Source organism: Parasteatoda tepidariorum, chromosome 6 (genome assembly GCF_043381705.1).
Source record: "Parasteatoda tepidariorum isolate YZ-2023 chromosome 6, CAS_Ptep_4.0, whole genome shotgun sequence".
Classification (NCBI taxonomy): domain Eukaryota; kingdom Metazoa; phylum Arthropoda; class Arachnida; order Araneae; family Theridiidae; genus Parasteatoda; species Parasteatoda tepidariorum.
The window spans coordinates 75,619,748-75,644,553 of NC_092209.1; the positions used below are offsets into that span (position 1 = coordinate 75,619,748).

General features: G+C 28.2%; 2 protein-coding genes and 1 non-coding gene across 3 annotated transcripts; 2 read left to right on the forward strand and 1 right to left on the reverse strand.

The window, feature by feature from the left end:
- On the forward strand, window positions 1–5,352 carry LOC139425850 (uncharacterized). The gene is made up of 5 exons (XM_071181855.1): window positions 1–264; window positions 1,440–1,547; window positions 3,365–3,445; window positions 3,555–3,598; window positions 5,242–5,352. Exons 1-5 carry the CDS (start codon window positions 144–146, stop codon window positions 5,350–5,352), a joined length of 465 nt encoding a protein of 154 aa, XP_071037956.1. The 5' UTR covers window positions 1–143.
- A 715-nt stretch (window positions 5,353–6,067) lies between these two features.
- On the forward strand, window positions 6,068–16,124 carry LOC107454220 (histone-lysine N-methyltransferase PRDM9-like). The gene is made up of 6 exons (XM_071181711.1): window positions 6,068–6,209; window positions 7,971–8,060; window positions 9,238–9,314; window positions 11,478–11,672; window positions 12,319–12,571; window positions 15,292–16,124. The coding sequence occupies exons 1-6, from the start codon at window positions 6,095–6,097 to the stop codon at window positions 15,903–15,905; spliced, it is 1,344 nt and encodes a 447-aa protein (XP_071037812.1). The 5' UTR covers window positions 6,068–6,094; the 3' UTR covers window positions 15,906–16,124.
- Window positions 16,125–22,196: 6,072 nt separating this feature from the next.
- On the reverse strand, window positions 22,197–22,268 carry TRNAP-UGG (transfer RNA proline (anticodon UGG)). The gene has a single exon. It is a non-coding gene; the product is annotated as a tRNA-Pro (tRNA).
- Window positions 22,269–24,806: the final 2,538 nt, after the last annotated feature.

A 24,806-nucleotide genomic window follows, 5' to 3' on the forward strand; every position in this document is an offset into this window, starting at 1 on the left:
GTCGAATTAAAAAAATTTTCTGCATATTTTTTTGAATCGTTTGGTGTAAATAAATTTATCTCTTTTGGAAGCAAGCGAATACTTCTGACTGATATAACGTTGTTCTAAATGTCGATAGTAGGTTTGTTGAATTCTCGTGAAAAATGAATGAAACTTGTGAAATAAATAAATTGCCTTGTAACAGTAAATGGGAATCTCTGAGTGAGTACGAAAGAAAGCGCTATTCAAATGTCGTTAGAAACTGGGAAGTTCTAAAATCTTTAGGTATGTTATACTTCTTTGAGAATTCGTAGTTTTAAATTCGATATTCCATGAAAGTGTTGTTATGTTTTTAATTTTCTCTTAGATTTAAATGAATGATAACTAAATAAAATAATAATTTAAGTAATTAGAACACCACTAAATACCTAGACCACTTGTTATTTTCTAATATCCAACTAGAAAAAGTTATATATTGTTCGAATACTTATCTGAAACTGGGAAATATGTATCTGAATGTTATCGAATTTTAAATTAGACAAAATATTCTCCTTTTCATTATTTGTGAAGACAAAATTGGGAACCGTATGTTAAGTTTGGAATAAGCATTCGAATGTTTCCGTATCGTGATTTGTCACACAAACTATGGTAATTAAGACACCTAATGGATTTAAGACTTGCAAATGTTCTCTAAAAGACATATATAGATTTGTTTCTTTTGATGTACCAATTAAACGCTTCTAGTTGGTCCCTTTTTGTAATATTTTTTTCCTTCAGTTTTCTGGAACACTGCATAGAAGATCTTAGTCATTAGTATAAATATAACCACATAATTTAATTAGTCAATACAATTATAAATGAAATATGCTTTGAACAATTCCAGGGAGTATTTGAAAATTTTATTACAATAGATAATGAAATAAGAAAATAATTTTGATGAACTCTGATTTTAAGAATATCGTTGAAAGGACATCATCAGTCAACTGTGGCCACGCACCCATCCTTATTCTCAGGGTTCTATCCCTTTCCGGACATAGTAAGAATAAACCATGTAATTTAGATGCTGGACAGACGACGTGGACAGCGCCTGAGCTGGTACCTCTCTTTCTCTACAATTTCACTTCCCAGCCGATTAGAGGACTTCCAGTCACTACAGATTTAACGTATACATTGCTGTGTGCTTACGCCGATTGTTTAGTCTGCCATTTGGATCGAACTCAGTTGAGAAAAAAAATGAATAGTGTTTCAGTTCTATTAATAATTTTTCAAACATTCTTAAAGTACACATTTTTAAACATTAATTAACATATTCTTAAGAAAGTTTTATTATTTATCAATTAAAAAAAACATAGGATTTCAAAAATAAGCATAATGTAATTGCTTATATATTTTTATAATACATATGTTTTAAATGAAAAGAAAATTTTTTTTATTCTTAATAAATTTAATTTCAATTTCAGGAGTTGCTACGAAACTTCCTAAATTTCTGGAACCCGAAGAAAAAGGCACTTCACAAGCCAAAAAGATTCAGAGAAACCAGAAAAGTATTTCAAGAAGTCAACGCCATGGTAAGACGTTAATCTAAGTATCACTAAATGAGAACTATGAATTTTATTTGCTAGGTACTCTCAAATTTAAAATATGTTCAATTTTTAGAAAAAAAATATAGTTACATAGTGAAAAAGCAAACGCATTAAAATTATATCAAAAATTTTATTCAAATACATATTGTGTAAGAAAATTTTAATTAAATTTATAATTAATAAATAGTTATAAATAATCAGTTGTCATGATAATTCAATGATTAAAATGTGAAGGCCTAAAAGTACAACGCTGAATTTTAAATAAGGATGTTTTAAAAATATTTTTTATTAAAGCAAAAGAAGAAATTTTTCTGCCTAGCGCAAATCTGTTCACGACAAACATGCATGATATTTTTTCTTAATTTTTAATTATTATTTGCTGTGTGTGAAGCTTAATACCTTAAAATACATTTTCATACTTAAACATTGCTTTTATCAGAACGGAATACTTTTAACCATATTTTACGTTAGCTCAAAAATATTTGTATAAAAGTGTAGAACGTAATAACACAAAAAAGAAATCTTCTTAATTACTAAAGAACCTATTGCGATGAAAAAAGAGATGGAGTTGAATCAACAGTAGTTGAAACATTTTGGTTGTCATAATTTGGCTTTTGTCGTAAAAACCGGATTTAGTTTTGATTATTTTCCTTCTCATTATTATATCTCAGTAGCTTTAAGCTAAGAGTAGTTTTTTTTCCCCATAGCATGTATAAGAGAGAGATGAGTGGTGCAGCGGTGTATCCATGTTTTCTTAAATTGACTAAGTGATTTATAATTTAAATATATAGTATTCCATTATCCATTCCAAAATCTGTGTTTCAAATCCCTTTTATATATATTTTTTTATCTATACGTATATTTTATATATATATATATATATTGTATCTATATATTTCAGCTATTATCTTATAAAACATATGGAACCTAAATGAAAATACAGAGCTTATAACAAATTGAAAGCAATGTCAAGCCTTATTTTGCAATTTGAATTATTAGGGTTGCTTAGCTTCTTATAAATTAGACAATTTTGGTTCTTTTAATGGGAACTGGGGAACAATATTTCCAGAAAGGAACAATTTATCGCTGATTTCAGATTTGAATTAATACAATTCTTTAACTTAAACGAAAAAACTTCTTAAAAAAAATTTTGTAATGGAAAACATTTTTTTTATTTTCTATATTATGGGAATTTTTAACAGATGCTAGATATTTTCATATCACTGACTTCAAATCTACAATCGGTTTTTCTCTAAAAGCCATGTTTCTTTTCTTTCTAAATGACATTTTTAGTCTATTTTTGGTTGAAAAGTACAAGTTCATAAAGGTTATATATAACAAGGGATCTCATAAATCCTACTACAAACTTCTAAGGGAGTTGAATAAAATTATCGTCGGAATTATAATTGCATATGAACATGTGCTGTCATGCGGCGCTACAGGTGTTTTCTACTATAAAACATTTCTTCGTATACTTCTGAACAGATCAGAATAGGGAAGTGATCCTAGAACTGTAATATGAAAGTTTTGGGCATAGGTTCTTATGGAATTTCATACCTGATGATGCACCCTAACTCCCCTAAATGCCTATCATAACATTTATGGGGCTTCCTGTTACGAATAGCAATTTTTAACTTGTACATTTGGAGCAAAAATCGATTGAAAATGTCATTAAAAACTGCAGCTTTAGAAGCAAAAGTAATTTCAGATTCGAATTCCCCACATCCAAATTAAGCAAGATCAAGTATTTATATAAATGCAAAAAAAAAACAGTTTTATGTTATCTTATATTCTTTTGACAGTCAAAGGCTTCGAGAAAACTAATTTCAAGTTATTTGCTGTATCAGAAACACAAAAGAGAAAAGAAAAGAATGGTCAAAAAAGTAAGAATTATAATTGTTTCAATATATTTTTGCTTGTATGAGACATCTAGTTAAAGAATTGATAAAATTATTTGGCAAGATTTTCTTGAAAATGTGTTTTTCCTTTCAGAGACTAATCAGAATAGTGAGAAAAAGTTAAAATTGAAAGAAAATGTAAGTGGTAAATTTTGAAAATCAATTGTTAATAAAAACCTATTACAAAGGGAATAAGAATATTATGTTTGCCAGATTTATTCTAAATATATTATTGAATTACGTGAAATAATTTTTAATATCCGATTTCCTTTTTTTAGAAATATTATTTTGCAGAACTAAATGCAAATGTAGCAAGCAATTTGAGAGAAATAGTCATGAATTATAACAAATTTAATTTTTAAATGTAATAATAAAAAATAGCGTGTAGCTTAATAAAATTTAGTATTCTGGGAATTAATAATAATATGCTATTTACGACATTTATTTATGACCTCCTTTCGGAGTACGCACTTTTTTTTAAATATAAAAACAACAAAAATATTTGTTAATATTAATGTTTTTTTTAATTGCTTTTGATGAATTGAGAAATGGTGCTTAAAAACCAACAAGATAACGTAAAGCTTTAAGTTAAATTTATAGTAAAATGAATTCTACCAAGAATTGTGTTAAACATGGAGAAAGTAATTTCCGTTTAAATGTTCCGTAATTGTATGGTAATGATTCTTCTGATAAAAAAACAACAGTTAAAACTGATAAAAACATATATGGTATTAAAATTATTAATTTTTTAATTTTTAGTTTGTATGGTATTAGTTTATTGGAAATTCTGGTTTTCAAAATTATTGCTTTTATTACCACGCATTCAAAAAAAAAATACAAAACTCAAAATTAAATGCAATAGTTTTAATGGTTAATAAATGGTTTTTATTTCTGGCTCTAAGGTGTCATGAAAAAATTTCACATCTACTACCGAACAGCCGTATTCTATTGTAAATTTGACCAAAAGTGCTTCTGTAAAAATTACCGTATTTTTTTATTGCTTCCATAGCCCAGAAACACAGTAAATGTATGATCAAAACTATATTTTGATAGTTTTGATCATACTTTTTTTTCCTCGGAGTATAAATTACCGAGAAACCAATGTAATCAAACTTTGATAATGAATTAGTAATAATAGAAATATTAATTATCGACTGAGAAGAATTTTAGATTAATACTTTTTTTTTCTCTTAGTAAAGGAGCGTAGATTGTTGCTTCATCAACAGCATACATGTAATACGTTAGTACTATATACATAGATATAAATTCAAACAAATGTCATCATCGACTGATTAAATTTTGTCAAAAAAATATAGTTGGATGAAATATTTTTGACAGACTCTAAAATATAATTTCTTTTTATTCTGTTATATTTTTCCAATTTCAAATAAAGGAAATTCTTTTTACTTGGATTGGAACGAAAAAAAATCACTTAAAATTTGATAACGTTTAAGTACTTCCTCTATATGTAGGAAGGAAGAAAAAGAACTACAGACATCCTAATATATTTTTTTAAATCTTAATTTCATGTTGCATAAATTAATAATTTACTGTATTGGTTTTCGAAAGGTTTAAATGGACTCATACATTCATCTAAAATTTTTGCTCAATAAATTTTATGAAATGGCAATTTTGTGTTTCCCTTTACGCGCATATCAACAGAATTTAATCCTCATAATTCTAAAAGTAAAGCCCTTTCTTAGAAAATTATCTCCTATGGGGAGTTCCTTAGTTTCAAGTAAGAATAAGGTCAGTTTGATTATGTTTGCTTTTTGCTGCAGATCTCGCCTTATAAAATGAATGTCGGAGATGGTTTCCCCTCTTATGAGGTATTACATTTACTATCTGTTACTTTGTTAGTAAAAAGAGTTTTTGATGCTTTGCAAGATTAATTTCGTAAAACTTAAAATGCATTTTAATACATATTTGAAGAGAAATCAGTGACACAAGATTTTGGTTCGAAATGTGGGGAATTTATTGAAAAATGAAAGAAAGTGTAGGGTGACATTTTCATTTGTCATTTGTATCAACTTCTCTTGTGATTCTCTCAAAAACTATTTCAAAGAGTTGCTTTGATTTTGAAAGTGATTTGGGTTCAACCTTTTCACGACTACTGCGTGTTTCGAAGAATTATCTAAGAGGAAAGAATCACAAATATTTTATTGAGCAAAATGTGAATGCTTTGTTTAGCTTCAATGTTATGAAATTTTTTATTGTGGTACTTTTAATTTATTTTGTCTAATTAATTATTTTGTGAGCATAAACGAAGTTTTTTTTTTAAAACATTGGCATTTATGCTTTTATTGTTTATCCGTCAAAAAATGTTAATAAACTAATTAATATATTGCTTATGAGGATTTTTGAGTTATAGAAAGAAGGTGATTTAAGTACCCAGCAAGATTTAAAGATATGATTTAAATATCAAGGAACCCATGCTATGCCCTTTATTACTTTAAAAAAATCGTATTATTGCATTCTCCAAAAGAGAAACTTAGTCATTTTTAATTATTTTGTTGCATTTATTTATTTGGAAAATGCAAATCGTTTCAAGGATAATTTTATTTTGGAATATTAATTAGTTATCAATAAATTGCATTTCAGACGGAACAAGAGGTAAAAATTCACCCAAGAGAAATGGGTTTAAAGAAATTCGCAAAGATATTATTGGAGAGAGCTCAGCGCCATTTTGAAGCTTTGGAGCCATTGTCCCCTGAAGAAGATCTGGCCTTTGAGAACGAAATAGATAAAAGTAAAAAGATACATTTAATTTTAAAATGTAGATTTATGCTTTTCATGGGTTATGCAATCGTCTGTAGAATAAATAGACCTATCATAATAATGTTTCATTACTTTTGCTTCAAATACTTACGTTATTAAGAACGGTATGTTTAAACCGGATATTATGTTTATTTACCTTTTTACAATACTTTCTCAAAATTTAATTACGTTTTTGACTTTAAATTAATGAATTAAAAGTTACACTAGTGTATGTAAGAGTAATATCAATGTCAACTACAGATTGAGGAAATTCTCTAATATTTTCTTCCTCTCAAAAATACAGCGGAGTTATTATAATGAATAGGGTATTACAATTCAATTTTAATAATATTTACAAAAAAACATTTTTTATTCATTTATATGGCACTACAAAATATTGTTGTGGAATCCATCTCCAAAACATTTGAAAGTTACAATTATAACAGAAAGTCTATAATTTTTTGAAGGTCAGATTTTTAAAGAACAGTCAATCAAGAATTAGTGGCAATTCTGATGTTGCAGAAATGTTCAGTAAATGTTTCTAAGAAAAACTGTTATTATATAACAAACTAAATGGTTTTTAAAAAATTATTAAATGGTGTGTGCTATTACGAAACAAACACATCGATTTATATTGAACAATGCTTTTTATGACAAGATTGAGCTATAGTATTGACAATTATTTTTTGTTCTACTACCTCCAAATAAGGAATTACGACACTAATATAATGGTTGATTTTTCTCATGTTTGCTAAAGGATGAATCCCATTCAAAATTATATGAACTATAGCATTGTGCATAAAAAATTTTCCTCAAAATATATAGATATGTAGCTCGTAAAGAAGTCTTGGATGTAGTAACGAAATCAATTCTCAACTCTTTGGTATCTTTTTTAATAATTTTACATGTTAGTTTCTACTTCTGGAATCAAGTTTGTGAAATGTTGAATATCGAAATATGGTCGGACCTCTGTTTAACGAAATTGCTAAATCCCGATAAAAAAGTTCGTTATTTGGAAAATTCGTAAAATGGAAAATCACCATTTAGCAACACCAAACGGGTTTTAAATTCATAAACCCTAGACGTAATTAAAATAGCAATTGGTATGCCTTTGTCTTGTAAATTATTATCTACTAATGAATTGTAACAAATAATTTTAACATTTTATCATATGAAGGTTTGGTAATTTTTTCATCATTTCCGCCTCGATATCATTCGAAAATATGTCTCAGTAATTTTTTTAGAATAAGACATCTTATAAGATTTTTGCAAATCGTATTTGATGAATTATCCTATAATGAACAAGTGTCATAAATGGATGCTTAAAAAGCTTAATTATTTTAGTTTGAAACAAAATTGTATAATTCGAATGAAATGCCTTTTAGAACAATTTCATGCACTGGAAGAATTTTTATTTCAAATTAGATAAGTATTTGTAAACGTGTAAAGAAATTATCTTTTTCGGATAATATTACAAGTGATTTTAGTTTTAAAAAACACATCTGTGGCAGTGTTATTTATTTCAATTTTACGTATTATCTAATAATACAGATACACTTATTTTCCGTATTATCTAACTCAGTTTTTGTTACCTAATTGGATATATATACACATACATACATACATATATATACGTTTGGTTTTACTGTTTGTGTAGCTCCTTACTTATAAAAAACAACAATTTACAAAGTTCTGATAAACATATCGTTAATAAATACCAACCAACTCAATTCTTACATCAATTCCTACCTAGAGCTTGAAACTCCAAGTCGGTATCCTAAAAGGAATGTGAAACAAAAATCCTACAAAGAAGAGGACGTCTCTAGTGATGACGAGTTCTTGTGTAAGTATGAAACTTATTTATAAAATAAATATTAAATTATCAAATAATGCAGATACACGCTATTCTGAGTATTTTATTTGTTTAACTAATTTTTGAATTGCTAGCTCACTTTAAAGTACATAAAATCAGAAAAAAACAAATAATTTTTTGATGAGATTTAAAAAGCTCATTTTTTAAACTCTTTTTTATCCTCAAAGAACTAAGCAATCAATTCCGAACACTGAAACTAAGAAATGTGTGTATTGAAAGACAGTTAAAAGCTGTTTTGTTCTGCTGTTAACTCACATTTTTGAAGGATTATACTTAATAAGACATCGTAATTAATAAGACATTGTGGAAAAAGCATTGTAGTTTTAAAAAGATCTTTCAATGTTTCTTAATTTAATTTATTCCACACACACAAACTAAATTTATTCTAAAAGTAAATTTATTCCAATGAAAAACTTAATTTTGTTTCAAAACGCTGTTAGTTAACTATAAGCCACCTTCGCATTTTACTAAATATGCTTTCGTTTCAATATTTTGGAAAATATTGCTAAAGGAATAATATACTTAAACTTGTATTTTAGAATTATGTCGTTTTTTCCATATTCCAACAGGCAAAATGCTAAAAAATACAAATTATAAGTGCTTTAATTTAATTTCTTGTAATATTATAATTTACCTTTTATAATTATTTTAGAGTAATTATGTTTTTTTCTAATAACATTCCAGATGAATTTGAAATTTAAAAAATAGTAATGGTAATTTGCTTTCAATTTAATTTACCGCTGCAATAATAACCTTCATTTTTTTGCAGTTTATTTATATTTAGTGAATTAAACTCCTAAAAACATATTAAATATATTTAAATAACATACTTTTTATGTTCATCACTTATCTAAGAAACATATTGGATGTGTAGTTTATATTTCCCTTTTCTTTCAGAAAATTTGAGCGCAACACTTGCTGTTACTAACAAAAAATAAGTTAAAATATTTTGCATAAAAATTATTCGTTTGAATTTTACTTTATTTTTTAAAAAATTTAACCTTTGGTCTTATTTGTTTTTAAAATAAGAGAGTCTATTTAAATTACCTATTATGTATAACTCAAGGAAAATTTCTCTATATAATCATCGTATATATAAGCATTTTGCGTAAGCACAAAATTAGTGATTTATTTCTTTTGTGTACAGATTGTGACTTTTGTGACTGTGACTATAAAGGTGCTTGTCCAAAACACGGCCCTATGCTTTGGGTATGTGATAGAAGAGTAAGTATTAAATGGTTAAATAGGAATTTGTATGCATAGATTTTTGTTGATGTGATAATTAGCAATAGAAAGCAGTAGTTTAATACGCGTGTTCTGTGGATTAAGTTCTATATATATCAACGATTTGCAAATTGAATAAATTTATACTATACTAATATTTACACTAACTAAACTGTAATTAAATTTACTAGAATTCCACCGAATTTCATAACAAATTTTAAATTAAACAACGACCCTTAAAACTCATATTTCATAGTCTTGTTCAGTCTTTCTAAAATTTATAACATAATAACAAATACTTTTTTTAAATTTTTTTAATGATATTCAAAAAGAACAGAAGTGATCTTTGCATTAAAGACTTTCAACAATATTGCATTTATTAAGAGCTATATATATTTTAATGAAGGTAATATTATATTATAATTTGGTTATTTTTTCTGCCTTCAGTTTGCATTAAGTTATGAGTGGTATTTTATGTTGATTTTAATAAAACTTTTTTTGTTTACATGGTTCAAGCTAAGATCATCTGATTCAGGATTTATTAGGATTGTTAAACACTTTGTCATTTCTGAAGAAAAAAAAATAATACATTTTTATGATTTTCAAACAGTAGGGGAGAGTGGGGTCAATTGTAACAGGGTACGATTGTAACAGAGCAAAAATTTCGAGTGTCGGGTTCTAGATTTGGTTCCTAGGTGGCGCACAAGGTGTATTTAATAAATCTACATGTACACCCCTGATGGCAACCATTTTTATGTACTTTTGAAAGAGTTACATCACAAAAGATATTTTCACGCCACGCAAGTACTTTTTTTGGTATTAGAATATTATATTGTAACAAAGTAATTTTGTTTAAACAAATAAAAATTAGTAACCGAATATGTAAGTGGACACCTTAATTAACATTTCAAAAAAAAAAAGATTAGTTTTGCTAATTAACTAGCATTGTTTTTAACAAATGAAGCTGAAATGGCGTCTTGGGGACAATTGTAACAATAAGTAAAGGGACGATTGTAACAGCTGAAAATAAATAATCTTATGTTTACAAACCATTACTTAACTCTTTAAGAACCACCAATAGTTTCCTATATCATTTATATTATGTTGCATGTGCATTATTTTATTTGTCACCTTTCACAGCATAAATTAAAATTTTTAACCCCTTAAAGTTAAAAGTTTAACCCTTTAGGTCTCTGCTCATTATTATTTTTACTCCTAAAATATCACTACTATTTTGATCAATAAAAAAATATATCACAACTATGATAATATGTATAATTAACTATGTTTTAGTTGAATTTATGAACTGTTACAATTGACCCCGTAAGTGGGGACAATTGTAACAACTGCACGAATGTCAAAAATTGTTAATAACTAATATAATAATATTTAAAATCAGGTATTTATTTTTTTTCTAGTAGAGGATAGCCTACTTTACTCGTCTGTCAATTAATACTAATAATATATTGGATTTTTTGTTAGTTAAAAATAGTTAAGTAAAAAATGTTACAATTGACCCCACTCTCCCCTACTTAAAATTTTTTTATGAGTCACAATAAATTTTTCAATCTATCTAAGTATTCAATGCTTCATTGAAGTCAGTTACTTAGATACTTCCTAAGAATATACCTATGACCTATTTGTTTTTAAGAAATTAATTTGATGAAGAAATACTTGTCAGCCTAAATGTATGGCCATATGTACTTTAAATTTCAGAAAATGAGTATTTAAAATATATAAACCAACCTTTTTAACTTCCTAAAGTAGATCATATTATTTATAAGGTTGTTTTTTTTACATATTTGCTATAGGTCCTAAACATACGAATTTGGCGTCGGACAAAATAGACGTCAGTTATGTATTTCTTATAGTAAAAATAACCACAGAATGGTATTGGTAAAGGAATTTATTTTCTAATATCTTTGTAGAGATTAAAATCATAAACACATTGTTGTAGCATCAAATTATAGTTTGATTCTGTAAAAATGCTGTTAAAAAATGCCAAATTTTGATCAAATGTCTTATACCTTTCCAGACATAAAAAATCGATATAAGAACATTTATTAAGTAAAAATATTATGTTTTGATCTGTTGCATATCTGTATAGTACGATGTTTCTGATAATAAATGTAAATTAAAGAGGACAATTTACGGGCAATATAGGTTCCCAAAAATACACCAGATAGAGCAGACCTGACAATTCCAAGTTTTCTCTCTATTGGAATATCGAGCATTCCCAAAGCAGGACTTGGAATATGGACTGAAATACCATTGCCGATTGGCACAGTTTTTGGACCTTACAAAGGGAAAATTATAAAAACACAGAAAGAGGCTGAAAAATCTGGTTATGCTTGGATGGTAAAACTAGTTACTTTCAAAATATTTTTCTTTTTTCAAATTATATTTTTCATTACTCTCTTAAAGAAAAAATTCAATAATTTAGAATACAGATTTTTAGGTATTTGCTTTAATTAGATTAAAATTTATTAATTTCATTAAAAAATAAATGGAGTAAGAGATACCAATGCCTTTACTTGATAGTGTAAATTAATATTATACTTAGCATATTTAGTATGTGAGATTAAAAGGAATAATACGTATTCTTAGGCGCAGATAAAATTGTTTTGCAACCTCATATTTTTTTTAAAAAAAATAAAGATTCTTATAAAAAAGTAAAACTATTTTTAAAAAACTCAAACAATGATATTGTTTGAATGATCAAAATCATGAATAATTCTCATAATATTTTAAATATTTCTATAAGAGTATACCGATTAATTAATATCAGAGAACTTACAATTTTTTTAAAGTCTGTTAGTTAAAAAAATACTTTATTTAAAGCTCTTTAAACTTAAAACCAGTTTGCTTCGCACAATTATATTTCAATAGTTATAATTTTTGGCAAATTTTTCTGAAGTACTCTCTTATTTGCTATGTATATTGTAACTGTCAATACATTCAGTTTTGTTACCTTGTTAAACAATGTTTACTTCTTTTTGTTTAGATATGGAAGGGAGGAAAAGTGGATCATTTTATTGAGGGATTCAAAAAGGATATTTCCAATTGGTTGAGATTCGTGAATTGTGCTGATAAGGAAGAGAAACAGAATTTAGTGGCAATCCAGTACAAGAAGCAAATCTATTACAAGACATACAGAGAAGTGTTACCATTTCAAGAGCTTCTGGTGTGGTATGGAGGAAAATATGCCTCCGATCTTGGAATAAACTTGAAAAGGGAGACAGAAACCACCCAACCAAGTATAAATAATAAAATCTATGCCTTAATAATCGTTAAAGTTTCGGTAATAATGTTTTTTTTTTGCTTTAAATCTAAGCATTTTATAGTTTTAAACTATAAAACGATTATATATTTAGAGTTTTAGACTATATGTTATTATAGTCTAAAAGGCTTACACAGTCGTGATGCTTTTCTTTTACAGAAAATTTAAGCTCAGAAGAAGAAAAGCTGTCAATATTGATAAACAAAATGCTTTTTTTTTGGCCCTGCAACATGTCTTTAACATTTTAACGAGTGAAATGCATGTTAAACATGTTTTTTCTACCTTTTTGTCTTCTTGAACAAATACATTATTTTTCTTACTACTTTCTTACAAAACATTTTCTGCTGCGTTGATTTTATTTATACAATTCAATTTAAGAAGTATTATTTAATATTAAGAAATGTTTTAATGATATTCATATTAATAGCAGTGTATTTCATAACTCAAATGACAAGTTTAGGGATGTAGTATGCATTTGACACTGTGACAGTATTAAAAATACCTTATATACTCTGTGAGTGAATTGAAATTTTTTTCCAAAGTGATTATTTAGCTTTTTTCATAATTTTCTATTTCAATCAGTACTACTTGTATTATGTTTTTAATGTTTTAACTTCAAGGGTACTTCGGTATTAAATTAAACAATAAAAAGTATTTTTATAATATTCGTTATGATTGTTAAACCGGCAACTGATTTAAAAATTATCAAGCTATTGATTTTTCACACCATAAACTTACAAGTAATTGCAATTTTTTAAAGTTTAATAATTTGTAACATATGTACAGCTGTAACATGAGAACTATATGTTTAAAAACTTAGCTTTCTTTACGTTTGTTAAATTTTAATGGTATTTTCTGAAATAAAACGTTGCCTAAGTTACTTTTTAGTTTAAGTGTTTAAGAAATAAGAATCAAATATTTTAATTTTTTCTTTAGATAAAAATATATTTAAACCTTTTTTAACGATGTTTATGTGACTTTCCATTCTGGTATGGCAATGTAGTCATAAAAAAGGAATAAAAATTTACTTTAACCGTGGTAAATCATGCAGTAAGAACCACATTATATTTTTTGAACAATTCTGGTATAAAGTGGCAATTTCAAGTAACAACATAATTCGCGGCTATGTCAAACTAGAAATTAATTTATTTTGTATTAACCAAGTCTTGCATGTAGTAATACAAACATTTCTTTAAAAAAATCAACATTTCGTCTTAAAATTTTATAAGAACCTAATTTTATTCTTTTTATCAAATGATTTTTTATATAAACTGAGCTAAAAACCGACTAAAAACTGAGCAAAATATGATAAAAATAATTAACTTCATTAATTAAATAAGTCTCAGGCTACGAATTTAAAGAAAATAATCTAAAACAAGTATGAATCTTTCCAAATTAAAAAAAAATCTTTAAAACCGATGGTGTAAAAAATCTAAAACTTGATATTTTTTATCCATTCTGCTAGTTTTACCTTTATGTCAAAATTTGGCTGAAAACGGTCGAATAGTTCCTGAAAATTCAAATTAATAAGAACTCAGATATAAGAACTCAGATATTTTTCAAGAGCTAGTCAGCCGATTTCATACAAACGTTTTATTTTGCAATGAAAAAGTTATATACATTAAAATTTTACAGAAATAGTACACTTTACAACTCAAAATTTTTCTGACTATTATTAAGTAAAATTATAAAAAATAATAAATAGTTGTTAGAAATATTTTTTGTGTAAAAATATATTTAGAAAAGCAAATTTCATAATAGGGCGTGGTACTTTTCAGTGAGCAAGATTTATAAAATAATACCGACTTATGACATTTAACGCCCACTTATACGTCCATTTATGTTTTTTGAAATCTTACCTCTTTATGATCGTTTCAGCATTTCACCCTAAATTATATTATCTGTAAGGTTTTTATATCTATGCACCTGCACTATGAATCTTTTCTATAATTTCAGATGCTCCTTTTGGGTTGGGGATTCATAAGAATTTGCATTAATTAGGTAGTGTGTGTGGAACTTTTTTTACGTGTGCATGCTTATCTTCTTTTAATAAGGTATTTTCCATTTTAACAAGAGAATTAAGAGTTACTTGAAGAACAACGATTCATTCAGTTTAATAGCAATGGCCCAATTTTAATTTACAACCTCCTTGAAAACACCGTAATTAAGATATTATTCATATTTTGCGGGTAAAATTAGTTTATAAATATGAAATGTTTGAAACTAATTTCTCTTAGTTGATGTTGTAATTCAAAACCTAACACACATTAATTATAATATTTTTTTTCAAATTTAGCTTCTAGAACTATTACTATTACATCTTGGTACATTTAAATCTGATCATTTGATCAAAAATAAATAGGTTGCTCATTTTGTATTTCTTTTTTTCTCTTTACACACTATAGCGGGCAAGTTTGTCTTGAGTATTTCATAATGTACTTATTTTACTTTTAAAAAAAAAAACATAAATGCTTTATATCTATTAAAAGTGACACTGACTTTGTGAGTTTATTATTAACAAGAAGCCAAAAGAAAAGAATTTTCAAGAATTTTCAAAGAATTTTCAATGTGTGAGTGTTGTTGCAAAAGACATTTTAATCATTCAATCATTCTGGTTAAGTTACTATATAATAGTTTTTTTTAAATGTTTGCTATGTTTTGTATCTTGATTTACTCTAAAAACAGTTTATTTTATAGATGTAAAAGGTGTTGCATGCGATGTCTGCAGTTCATTGTTTACATCCGTGGATGCCATGGAGCGACACAGGAGGAAACATCCCCATCAGGGACACGATCGAAGGCACCGATGTCCCCACTGCGTCTACTCCACCAACCACTCAGGTGATCTCCGACGTCACCTCACTACTCACACGGGTGAGAGGAGCAACGGATGTCCCCACTGCCTCAAGACATTCACTCAAGAAGGATATCTCAAGACGCACCTGAAGATCCACAGTGGAGAGAGACCCTTCTCTTGTGGAGTGTGTGGGAGAGACTTCACTCGGATAGGAGACTTGGAGACACACGAGAGAAGTCACAGCGGCATCAGACCTTACAGATGTTCCACCTGCGGAAGAGATTTCACCCGATCTTCAGATCTTCACAAACACATAAGAATCCACACACTGCAGAGACCCTACAAGTGCTCCGCCTGCCAATACAGGGCCACACAGTATTCTACTCTTAATAGGCACATTATTCTGAAACACTCAAAACAGTTCCCCCACAAGTGTCACCTGTGTGAAAGAGGTTTTGTTCAACAGAGTCATCTTAAACGACACAAAGACCGCATACATCCTCAATACAAGTAAATAAATAAAGAAATGCACATAATGTCAATTAACCGTCTTTAAGAATGAAAGATAGAAATCATCTTCGCATACAGTTTGAATAAAAAATTGTGTTATAAACGTAGCATAAACAATGAAATATGAAGTTTGTTTTTCGTTAACGTGAACTTATATTTTCCATTTATACGTCTTCTAAGCTTAAAATTTGTGATTTTCAGCTTTCATTGTGATTCTTAGTTGTGAATTTTAGACATCAGTTGTAACATATAATATCATGTATTTTCGTTAATTCTGCATAAAACTGAGAAAAGTTTAGAACAAATACCTTTCATTTTTACATAAGTTTGTTAAGGATTGTCACCATACTAGACTGACTATTACGCATTTTTACTTTAAGGATGTGTTTCTAGAAAAGGGGTCATGACCCGCACGGAAAATGGAGACACACTGGGTAGGGATCGCGAAATTAAATGCCAGTATACATACATACAGTCCCTGGCCATATTATTAGACTCATTATGAGATTCTATAAAAAAAAATATATTAATTACCAGGTTATACTATACAGCTTAATTGCTGCTATTTGACTGAAACCGGTTCGCACTTTTTAGCGTTGGTGTATCAATTTGATAAATTAGACCATATATACTATAAATTTGACGATAGGATAAATTAGACGATATATTTTATAAATATGGATTATTTATTATTTATTATATCAAGCATTTTATTAGTATATTATAATAATTCGTTTAAATTATTAGACGCACTGCAGTTTTTTAATAATTGCATGATTTGCATGAGTTTATATGCAATACTTTTATATTTAAACATACATGCAATGGGGTTTTTATGCAAAAGATTTTTTTATATACTTTATATATATAATTATTTTCAACATATTACATTACAATGTTAATCAATTGATACAGGATCGTAAACAAATGTTAACCTATTTCATTCGAGTAAAAACAATACAGTTGTATAGTATCACCTGCTAATTAAAATTTTACATAGAATCTTATAGTGCTTCTAATAATGTGGCCACGGGATTGTAAATGAATAAAAAGACACATTTCAACAGACTCAAGGCAAACAAAAAAATTTTCAAAGAAATAACAATAAAATTATACATTGTATTACTGATTATAGTTTGCCTTATTATTATTCAGACTGCTGGATTTGTTATCGTATTAAATGCTTGTCTTTAATGGGCTCCAAGTTAGAAAAAGAGTGAAAAATTTCTCGTGAAGTATTCATTTTTCTTTTCTTAAATATTAAAATTTCGGAGGTCCGAAAAATTAAAAAAAAAACTGCTTAAACGGAATTAGAAATTAAGAACTTTAGACGGAGGAAAAAATTCTAGTAAAACTAACGTACTGTATGATAATGACGTTTATGATAAAGAAATATAATTCTGGTTTATAAAACCAACGCAACGGCATTTAAACCATAAAATTGGTAATTTTCTCGTTTATACGGTAATAGTTTACCAAAAATTTTGATTTTCAAAATTAAAGTTTTTATTACCTTGTATTTTGTAAAAAAAATGCAAAAATGAAAAGTAAATTTAACACAATAAATCTTTTGTATACCAAGCACGAAATTTTATAAAAATCATCTTCGGTTAAAATTTTTTGGTGTTCCCATAGAGTCAGAAGTATGGTAAATTTTACCATAGTCTAGTAGTTTTTAACATACTTTTTTCTCAGTGCATATATTTTAAGGAGTAAAAATTAAATATATTTAAGTTGAAATTACTGATCTCCATGTTAATGAATTAGAAATTTTTACATACATTAATATATTTAGGTAAAATTTCTAATTCTTACGAAATAGAACAAATTTTAATATTTTTGTCGTTTTTCTATGCAAACCAGGATTCAAGAATAAAATATAAATATCCCATAAAACGGAATTAATTTCACTTCTCTTAAGCAAAATTATCTCATAAATTATTTCTATTAAGGGGGTATTTGCCCTTATCAAACCTGCATGAAATACAAATACATGATTAATATATTTCGTAGATATATTCAAGAAAAACTACCTAATAATGTAAAGCAAATGTTCACAATTGAGAAAAGAAATGTGCAAAAGTGAGAATCGTTGTAAACGATTAGTTTTATTTGTTAATGATGCCGGCCAGATGATTGAGCGGTTAGTGAACCTGACTGCGTAGTCAATGGCTGCGGGTCCGAATCCCAATCAGGGCATAGATGTTTCTCTCTGTTTGTTGTTCTCTTTTGTGTGATATGAGAGCCGCGGTGGCAGAGGGAATAGAGCGTTCACCTTCCAATGAGGCGAACCGGGTTCGAATCCCAGTTGATATGAATGCCGCATCCGGCTTGCACCGACCACAGTGCTGACGTGAAATATCCTCAGTGGTAGACGTATCATGGGATAGAGTCCCCTTTGTCGTCAGGTTAATAGTGATATGTTCTCGTGGTCTCCCTCTTTATGTAACGCTGTTGCGGGTTACCTCCATCAAAAAGTCCTACACGAAGGCAAATTTCTCCCAATACTCGATCCAGGAGTCTCCCTGTCTTCTGGATTGGGTTCAAAATAACAAGGTTACGAAGATGAACATTAGTAGTCGTAAACCCATAAAATTGGGTCGTCTGTTCAACGACGGTTATGAAAATAAAATACTATGTGATGTGTGAATGTGGCCCACTCCATAAAAGGGTATCTGTGGCGTGGGCAGTGTGGCAGTGTGGCATGGGCTCGCCTCCGTGACCAAGGTTCACAGGTGCCCATTGGGTAACGTTATATGAGTAGTACTTCCGGCATCGTCCTAGGCGAAGAACGGAAAAGTTCAGTACCCGCAATTAGAAAAAAAAAATTCTTAATGATTGGATCAATAGCTTGTCACTCTCAACTTAGCTTTGGCCAGAATAGTTTTAGCCATTTTTTTTCCGAAAGTGGCATAAAGTTTCTCAATTCACATCGAAATCACATAAAATGCAAAGCACAAAACTCTGCATCAATTGAGTACTAGAAAGAAGGTTATTGTTTGGAAAAGAAAAGATTTATAAGCAAGTTAAATAATTGATGAATAAGTTAAATATAAACAAATGTAAGTAATAAAAAAATTCCAATTTTTTTTCTCTAAAACTAAGCAAAGATTATTCTTTTTATTTTGACAATGGACTTATTTCATTGATTTAAAAATTATACTTCAGATTTTAAAGTTTGAAAAATAATTTACAATCAAAGGAAAATACATATTAGCTTATTGTTAACTGACTAATATAAAGTTAATTACTAGTATACCGCAGCAGTAGTTACTGCGTACTTCAAATTATATTATGGTATGCTAATAATGTAGTATGAAATGCAATTTTCATCTCTAATTATAAAACTATGCTTTTCTCTTAAACTAAATTGGTAGCTAACATTTTTTATTACTAGTAAACGTAGTTTATTTCTAGTATACCGCAGCAGTAGTTACTACTTACTTCAAATTATATTATGGTATGCTAATAATGTAATATGAAATGCAATTTTCATCTCTAATTATAAAGCTATGCTTTTTTCTTAAACTAAATTGGTAGCTAACATTTTTTATTACTAGTAAACGTAGTTTATTACTAGTATACCGCAGAAGTAGTTACTACTTACTTCAAATTATATTATGGTATGCTAATAATGTAATGTGAAATGCAATTTTCATCTCTAGTTATAAAACTATGCTTTTCTCTTAAACTAAATTGGTAGCTAACATTTTTTATTACTAGTATACGTAGTTTATTACTAGTATACCGCAGCAGTAGTTACTACATACTTCAAATTATATTATGGTATGCTAATAATGTAATATGAAATGCAGTTTTCATCCCTAATTATAAAACTAAGCTTTTCTCTTAAATTAAATTGGTAGCTAACGTATTTAAGCATTAGTGAGCTAAACACAAGTAATTGAAACATTAGGGAACAACTTTATAGTTCTTATAACTGAATATTTTGCCTGTCAATATAAATATGTCAGAGGTGTGGGTAGGTGTATACTTTTACCGATAGCAACGTTAATAAAGATTGAACTATTATTTCTGGCAGCTTCGTATCAGTCTTATTAGATTTATCGTAAGAGCTGCCGTTGACTAAATTGAAAATTTAGATTAGTAAATAGATATAATCAAATATTAGAATTTTTTTTAATAATAATCAAATTTCTCTAACTTTTGAAGGGTTAGCCTTATCGATTTGGTTTCAATGTCATTCAACTCAACCAAAAAATATACAAAAGAAGCTATATCACTTGTCTAGACAGTGACAATTAAGTTTATCCCCATTTTAACATTTTCTCTACGCCATTAGAAGATTTAAGATATGAAGAAAGCTCACTTAATGAGAAAGATAAAATAGCTGGTTTCTATATTGGACACAAATCAAAACTTTTGAAACAACTCCTATCATTTCCCCTATTGTTTCAGTATTGAGACTTTTTTTCAGACACGACAACTGGTTTAGAACTATTTCACAATTAATTGAGCATCGATGGCGTCAATAGTAAAATAGCAGTTGTTTTCGACTCCATGGAACGGAAAAGTACAATAATCATAACAGAATATTATATTAATGCAGTTTTTTGTTCCTTTGTCACAGTTTTTGTTTAATTAATCAAGACTTAACAGTGTTGCTTAGTTTTATTTGTGTAAAGTTTTATATATAAAAAAGAATAATGTTAGCACTAGGCGATAATTTGTAGCATACAGTGAAAATGATGTTATTTGCTTACGATTGCTAATAGGCATTTAGAATTTAAAAATTTTTGAGGGGGAAAAAGTATTATTAAAGTTGACCGGTTACGGTTGTGGTCGTTATGAGCAATTATTTCTGTAATTCAACGCAAAAGTTCATTTACGAATTATGTAACCGAATACCATAAATCTTACCATACAAAACGCAAATATGTAACCGATTACTATAAATCTTACCATTCAAAACACAAATATGTTACCGATTACGATAACTCTTACTATTCAGAACGCAAATATGGTACCGATTTCCATAAATCTTGAGAACTTCAAGAGTAATAAATTACAACTAATTTTTTTTCTTTCTTTCTTTCTCTCTTTTCTTCTAGTATAAGAGATAATTAGATATTCTTTTACTTAGGTACCGAAAAGATATGTGGCACCCTATCGGAAAAAGCCAGTATTGTGGTGCCATCTATAAATACAGACTCTTACTAATTAACCAAAAAGAAAATTTTGCACAATATTGATGTTTACGAAAGGGAAAGGAGATGTAATAATCACTTTTAACCCTTTACGTTTTCATTTAGTAAATTAAATATTATAGTTTCTTATTAAGTAAATATATTTAATATTCAGAAATTTAGACTGTTAACCCCCTGCTTACGACTGGTACAATAAGTGGACCAGAACAGCTTCACCATGCTAAGCGCCGAAAGTTAAGGGTTAACTGAAGAGTGCAGAAGCCAGTGGCTCCAGTTTATAAAAACTAATGGGACAACCAATAGGGAGGATTGCTTTTCAAATCTCTCTCCTGTTTATTGCTTTTGAAGCTTCTTTTGATGTTGCAGAGGAGATAAGAAAGTTGTCATTATTAATACCACTAACACGTTGCAGACTCCAATAATGAATCTCCCTCTGGAAGTATGCAAACTCTCCAATATGCAAAATTCCAAGTACTCCACTTTTGCAAAATAAAATATCACCAGCTTATGATGGAATACATGAAGCGTTTTGACGGTATTTGTATCACAGACATAAAAATTGTGTCATAATCATTTTAATTGCACCGTAAACTTTATACTTACATTACAATGCATTTGCATCCGTCTTAAACAAAACGAAATAATGACAGTGTATAACATCGTAAATGCTTCACTATTGCAGCACCAGTTCCTGATGAGACGCTAAGAAAATTGCATCACATATGATCGCAATACAAATTTTATCATAATAACACAAATATTCTTATTGTTCGCGCTCTGTATTAATGACGCAGAAATTAGGATAATCAGTTAAATTCAGTGAGCAGACGATTCGGTAATCTATGCATTTGGAAATGGTAGAATTATCGAATAAGAATGTTAATTCATAAACAAAATAAATAGTTTTTTCAGTGTATAATTTGTGGTACAAAAGTAGGCGACTGAAGTACTTAGATTTTTTTAAACGTAAAACCGGGAAAGAGGATTTTGAACGAAAACTATAATAAAGTCACATTTTCTCATTTTTTATTAACAGTTGATTGTTTTGAAACTATCACGGTTTTATATTTCATAATAATAACAAAAAATTACATTTTTAATAAGATTAAATTATAAAAAGATTACTAGGGCCCGGCCGGGATTTGAACCCGGGACCTCTCGCACCCAAAGCGAGAATCATACCCCTAGACCACCGAGCCTCGCAAGTTCATAATGAAATAACAATGAAAATAAATATTTATTTTCTGAAAGCGAAACACCTGCTCAGCATGATCACATGAACTTCGTTTCACCTACTGGTAGGAATAAATATTTTATTCAGTTAAATGTAGCTTTGAAAGTTGTTTTCATAAAAAAAGATTTTAAAAATGAATTGATAAAAGAAACTTTCACCCGTAATATAATTATTACTAGACAGCAATATTTTTCGTTTTAATAGTTTTGTTAAGAAAAGCATAAATATAAATTACTACCTGAACAAATATTCTATGTATCGAAGAATATGTGTCCAGGTAGTAATTCTTTTTAACAAGTGTTTAATTATTAATCAGAAAGAAACTAAGTCATATATTTGCTTCTAGACAGGACATTTTTTCATATTTTGATATTTTTTTAAGATAAATACACATAAATATAAATTACTACCTGAATATCTATTCTTTATACCCAGTAAAATAAGTAAATATACAATAAATCAGTATTTTTCAATGCTACGAAATCTGGTAAATAATTTCAAGCCATATACTGTCACAATACCCCCTTTGTGGTGCATTTATGTTATTAGATGAAGCTAAAGACGTTTTTCGAAGTTTTACACCCTAGAATAAAGATTAACTACACAGAGTGTCATTTCTACACGAAGAATTTAATATAGTACTAGATTGTTAACACATACCATACAAAAACAGTTTTCGCCAGAATTTTTGCACTTGAGTACATAATATAGTTTTTTCTATTTTTATTACATTGAATTCTATATTCGAATTGTGTTTATAGACACTCGTTTCAGAAACGTAACCAAGCGGTCACAATAAACAAGTGGTTTCTGATAAATTTTAAATTTCTCATTCTCTACCCCCCCCCCCCCTCAAATTTATATTACTTATNCAATTTATATTACTTATGCTTTCCTGATAATAACCATGCAATATAAACAATATTATTAAAGAGCGAACAATAACTGTTACTGATGTTGAGATGTGATAAAACTAAGCTGCAAGCTAGCATACAAAAGTGTTATGTTTTGAATATTTCACGTTATGTTGACGTTATATTTTGAATGTTCGATAAAAAGTATAGAACCACCTAAACTATAATTTACAACAATGTCTAATAAAATTCCCCTTTGTTGTTTGAATTACAGGACTATAGCACTAATGGTTTAGGGAAATGCATTCATAGCCATTCAATTATCCCTAACCGAATTAACTCAGAGACGATTTCTCGAGAAAATAACTTGAGATTTTATTTTACTTCTGAATTTTTACAAACTCAAATCTTCTTCACTTCGCTTTGGAAAATTTAAGAACGTAAAAAAAGTGACTGCTGTGGCGTCATTTAATAAGCTTCAAATTAATTACTCGATCGAAACAGACGATTTTCTAAATGAATGCAGAACAAGTCTAAAATTATGTTACTCTTTATTTATAGAAAACGATTTTATAAATTTATGTTTCAATAAATGGCAATACTAAAATTTCAGACGATTTTCTAAAGTGCATTTTTTACTTTAATTTCATAGCGAAATTTACTATGTTTCATACTTATGATTTTATAGTATGTCTCCATGATAAGAACACGAATGTCGATACGGGTTTTAAGAGATTATTCGAAATAATGAAAAATTGCAGCGATTTATAAGTATTGATACATTTATTCAAAAAAAATTAAATAATTAAATAACTAAATTCAAATAATAATTAAGTTCAAATTTATTAATAAAATGTTTTTTTTTAAAAAGTAGAAAATTTTATATGAATTTTTCACGGTATTATCAGACAGAATGCTTAAAAAGGTTTATCAGGGTAATCGTGATTATGTAGTGTTATGTATTATGTGATTTCAAAAACACAATAATTCGGGAAAAAGACACTATTCCCTGCATTAGGAAAACAAATTTGCTTTTTTTATATTCTTCTCTTTTTTAGATTGCTAAATTATGCTTTAGTTTTCTAATAATCTGTATTCCGAAAAGACAAAATGATCTAAGAAACAAACAAATGACAATATTTAGGGTTGAAATAATTCGAAACTGCTTTGGAAGTTAAGAAAAACCCGTTTGGATGAGCTGTAGCTAGAATTTGAATATTTAACGCAAGTTTCTAACACATATGCACCCAGTTTTCTTTTTGGTAGTTTATATATTGCTGAGTCGTGTTCTTACGAATTCGTTATTCATGACATCATGTATATTTGCAACCTCTTATGAATGGTATATGATACTGTTTTTATTTTTCTGGAACATATAGAAAATATATTTGATGCAATGAATTTTGTTTTGTTTTTTCTGGAAAACAACGGCACCCTTTTCTTATTTACTTCATCAGGTTTGAAAAGTAATTCACAAACAACCTTTTGATTTCCATAATGACATGAAAGCAATTTTCTTTTTACTTTTAGATCATACTTAAAAGGATTAGCGGTGGAATATATTATTTAACATCTGATCGTGAGATTGTCTTTAGAATGTATAGAAACACCAAGAAGTTGTTTTTCAAAACGACTAACCAAATCAACAA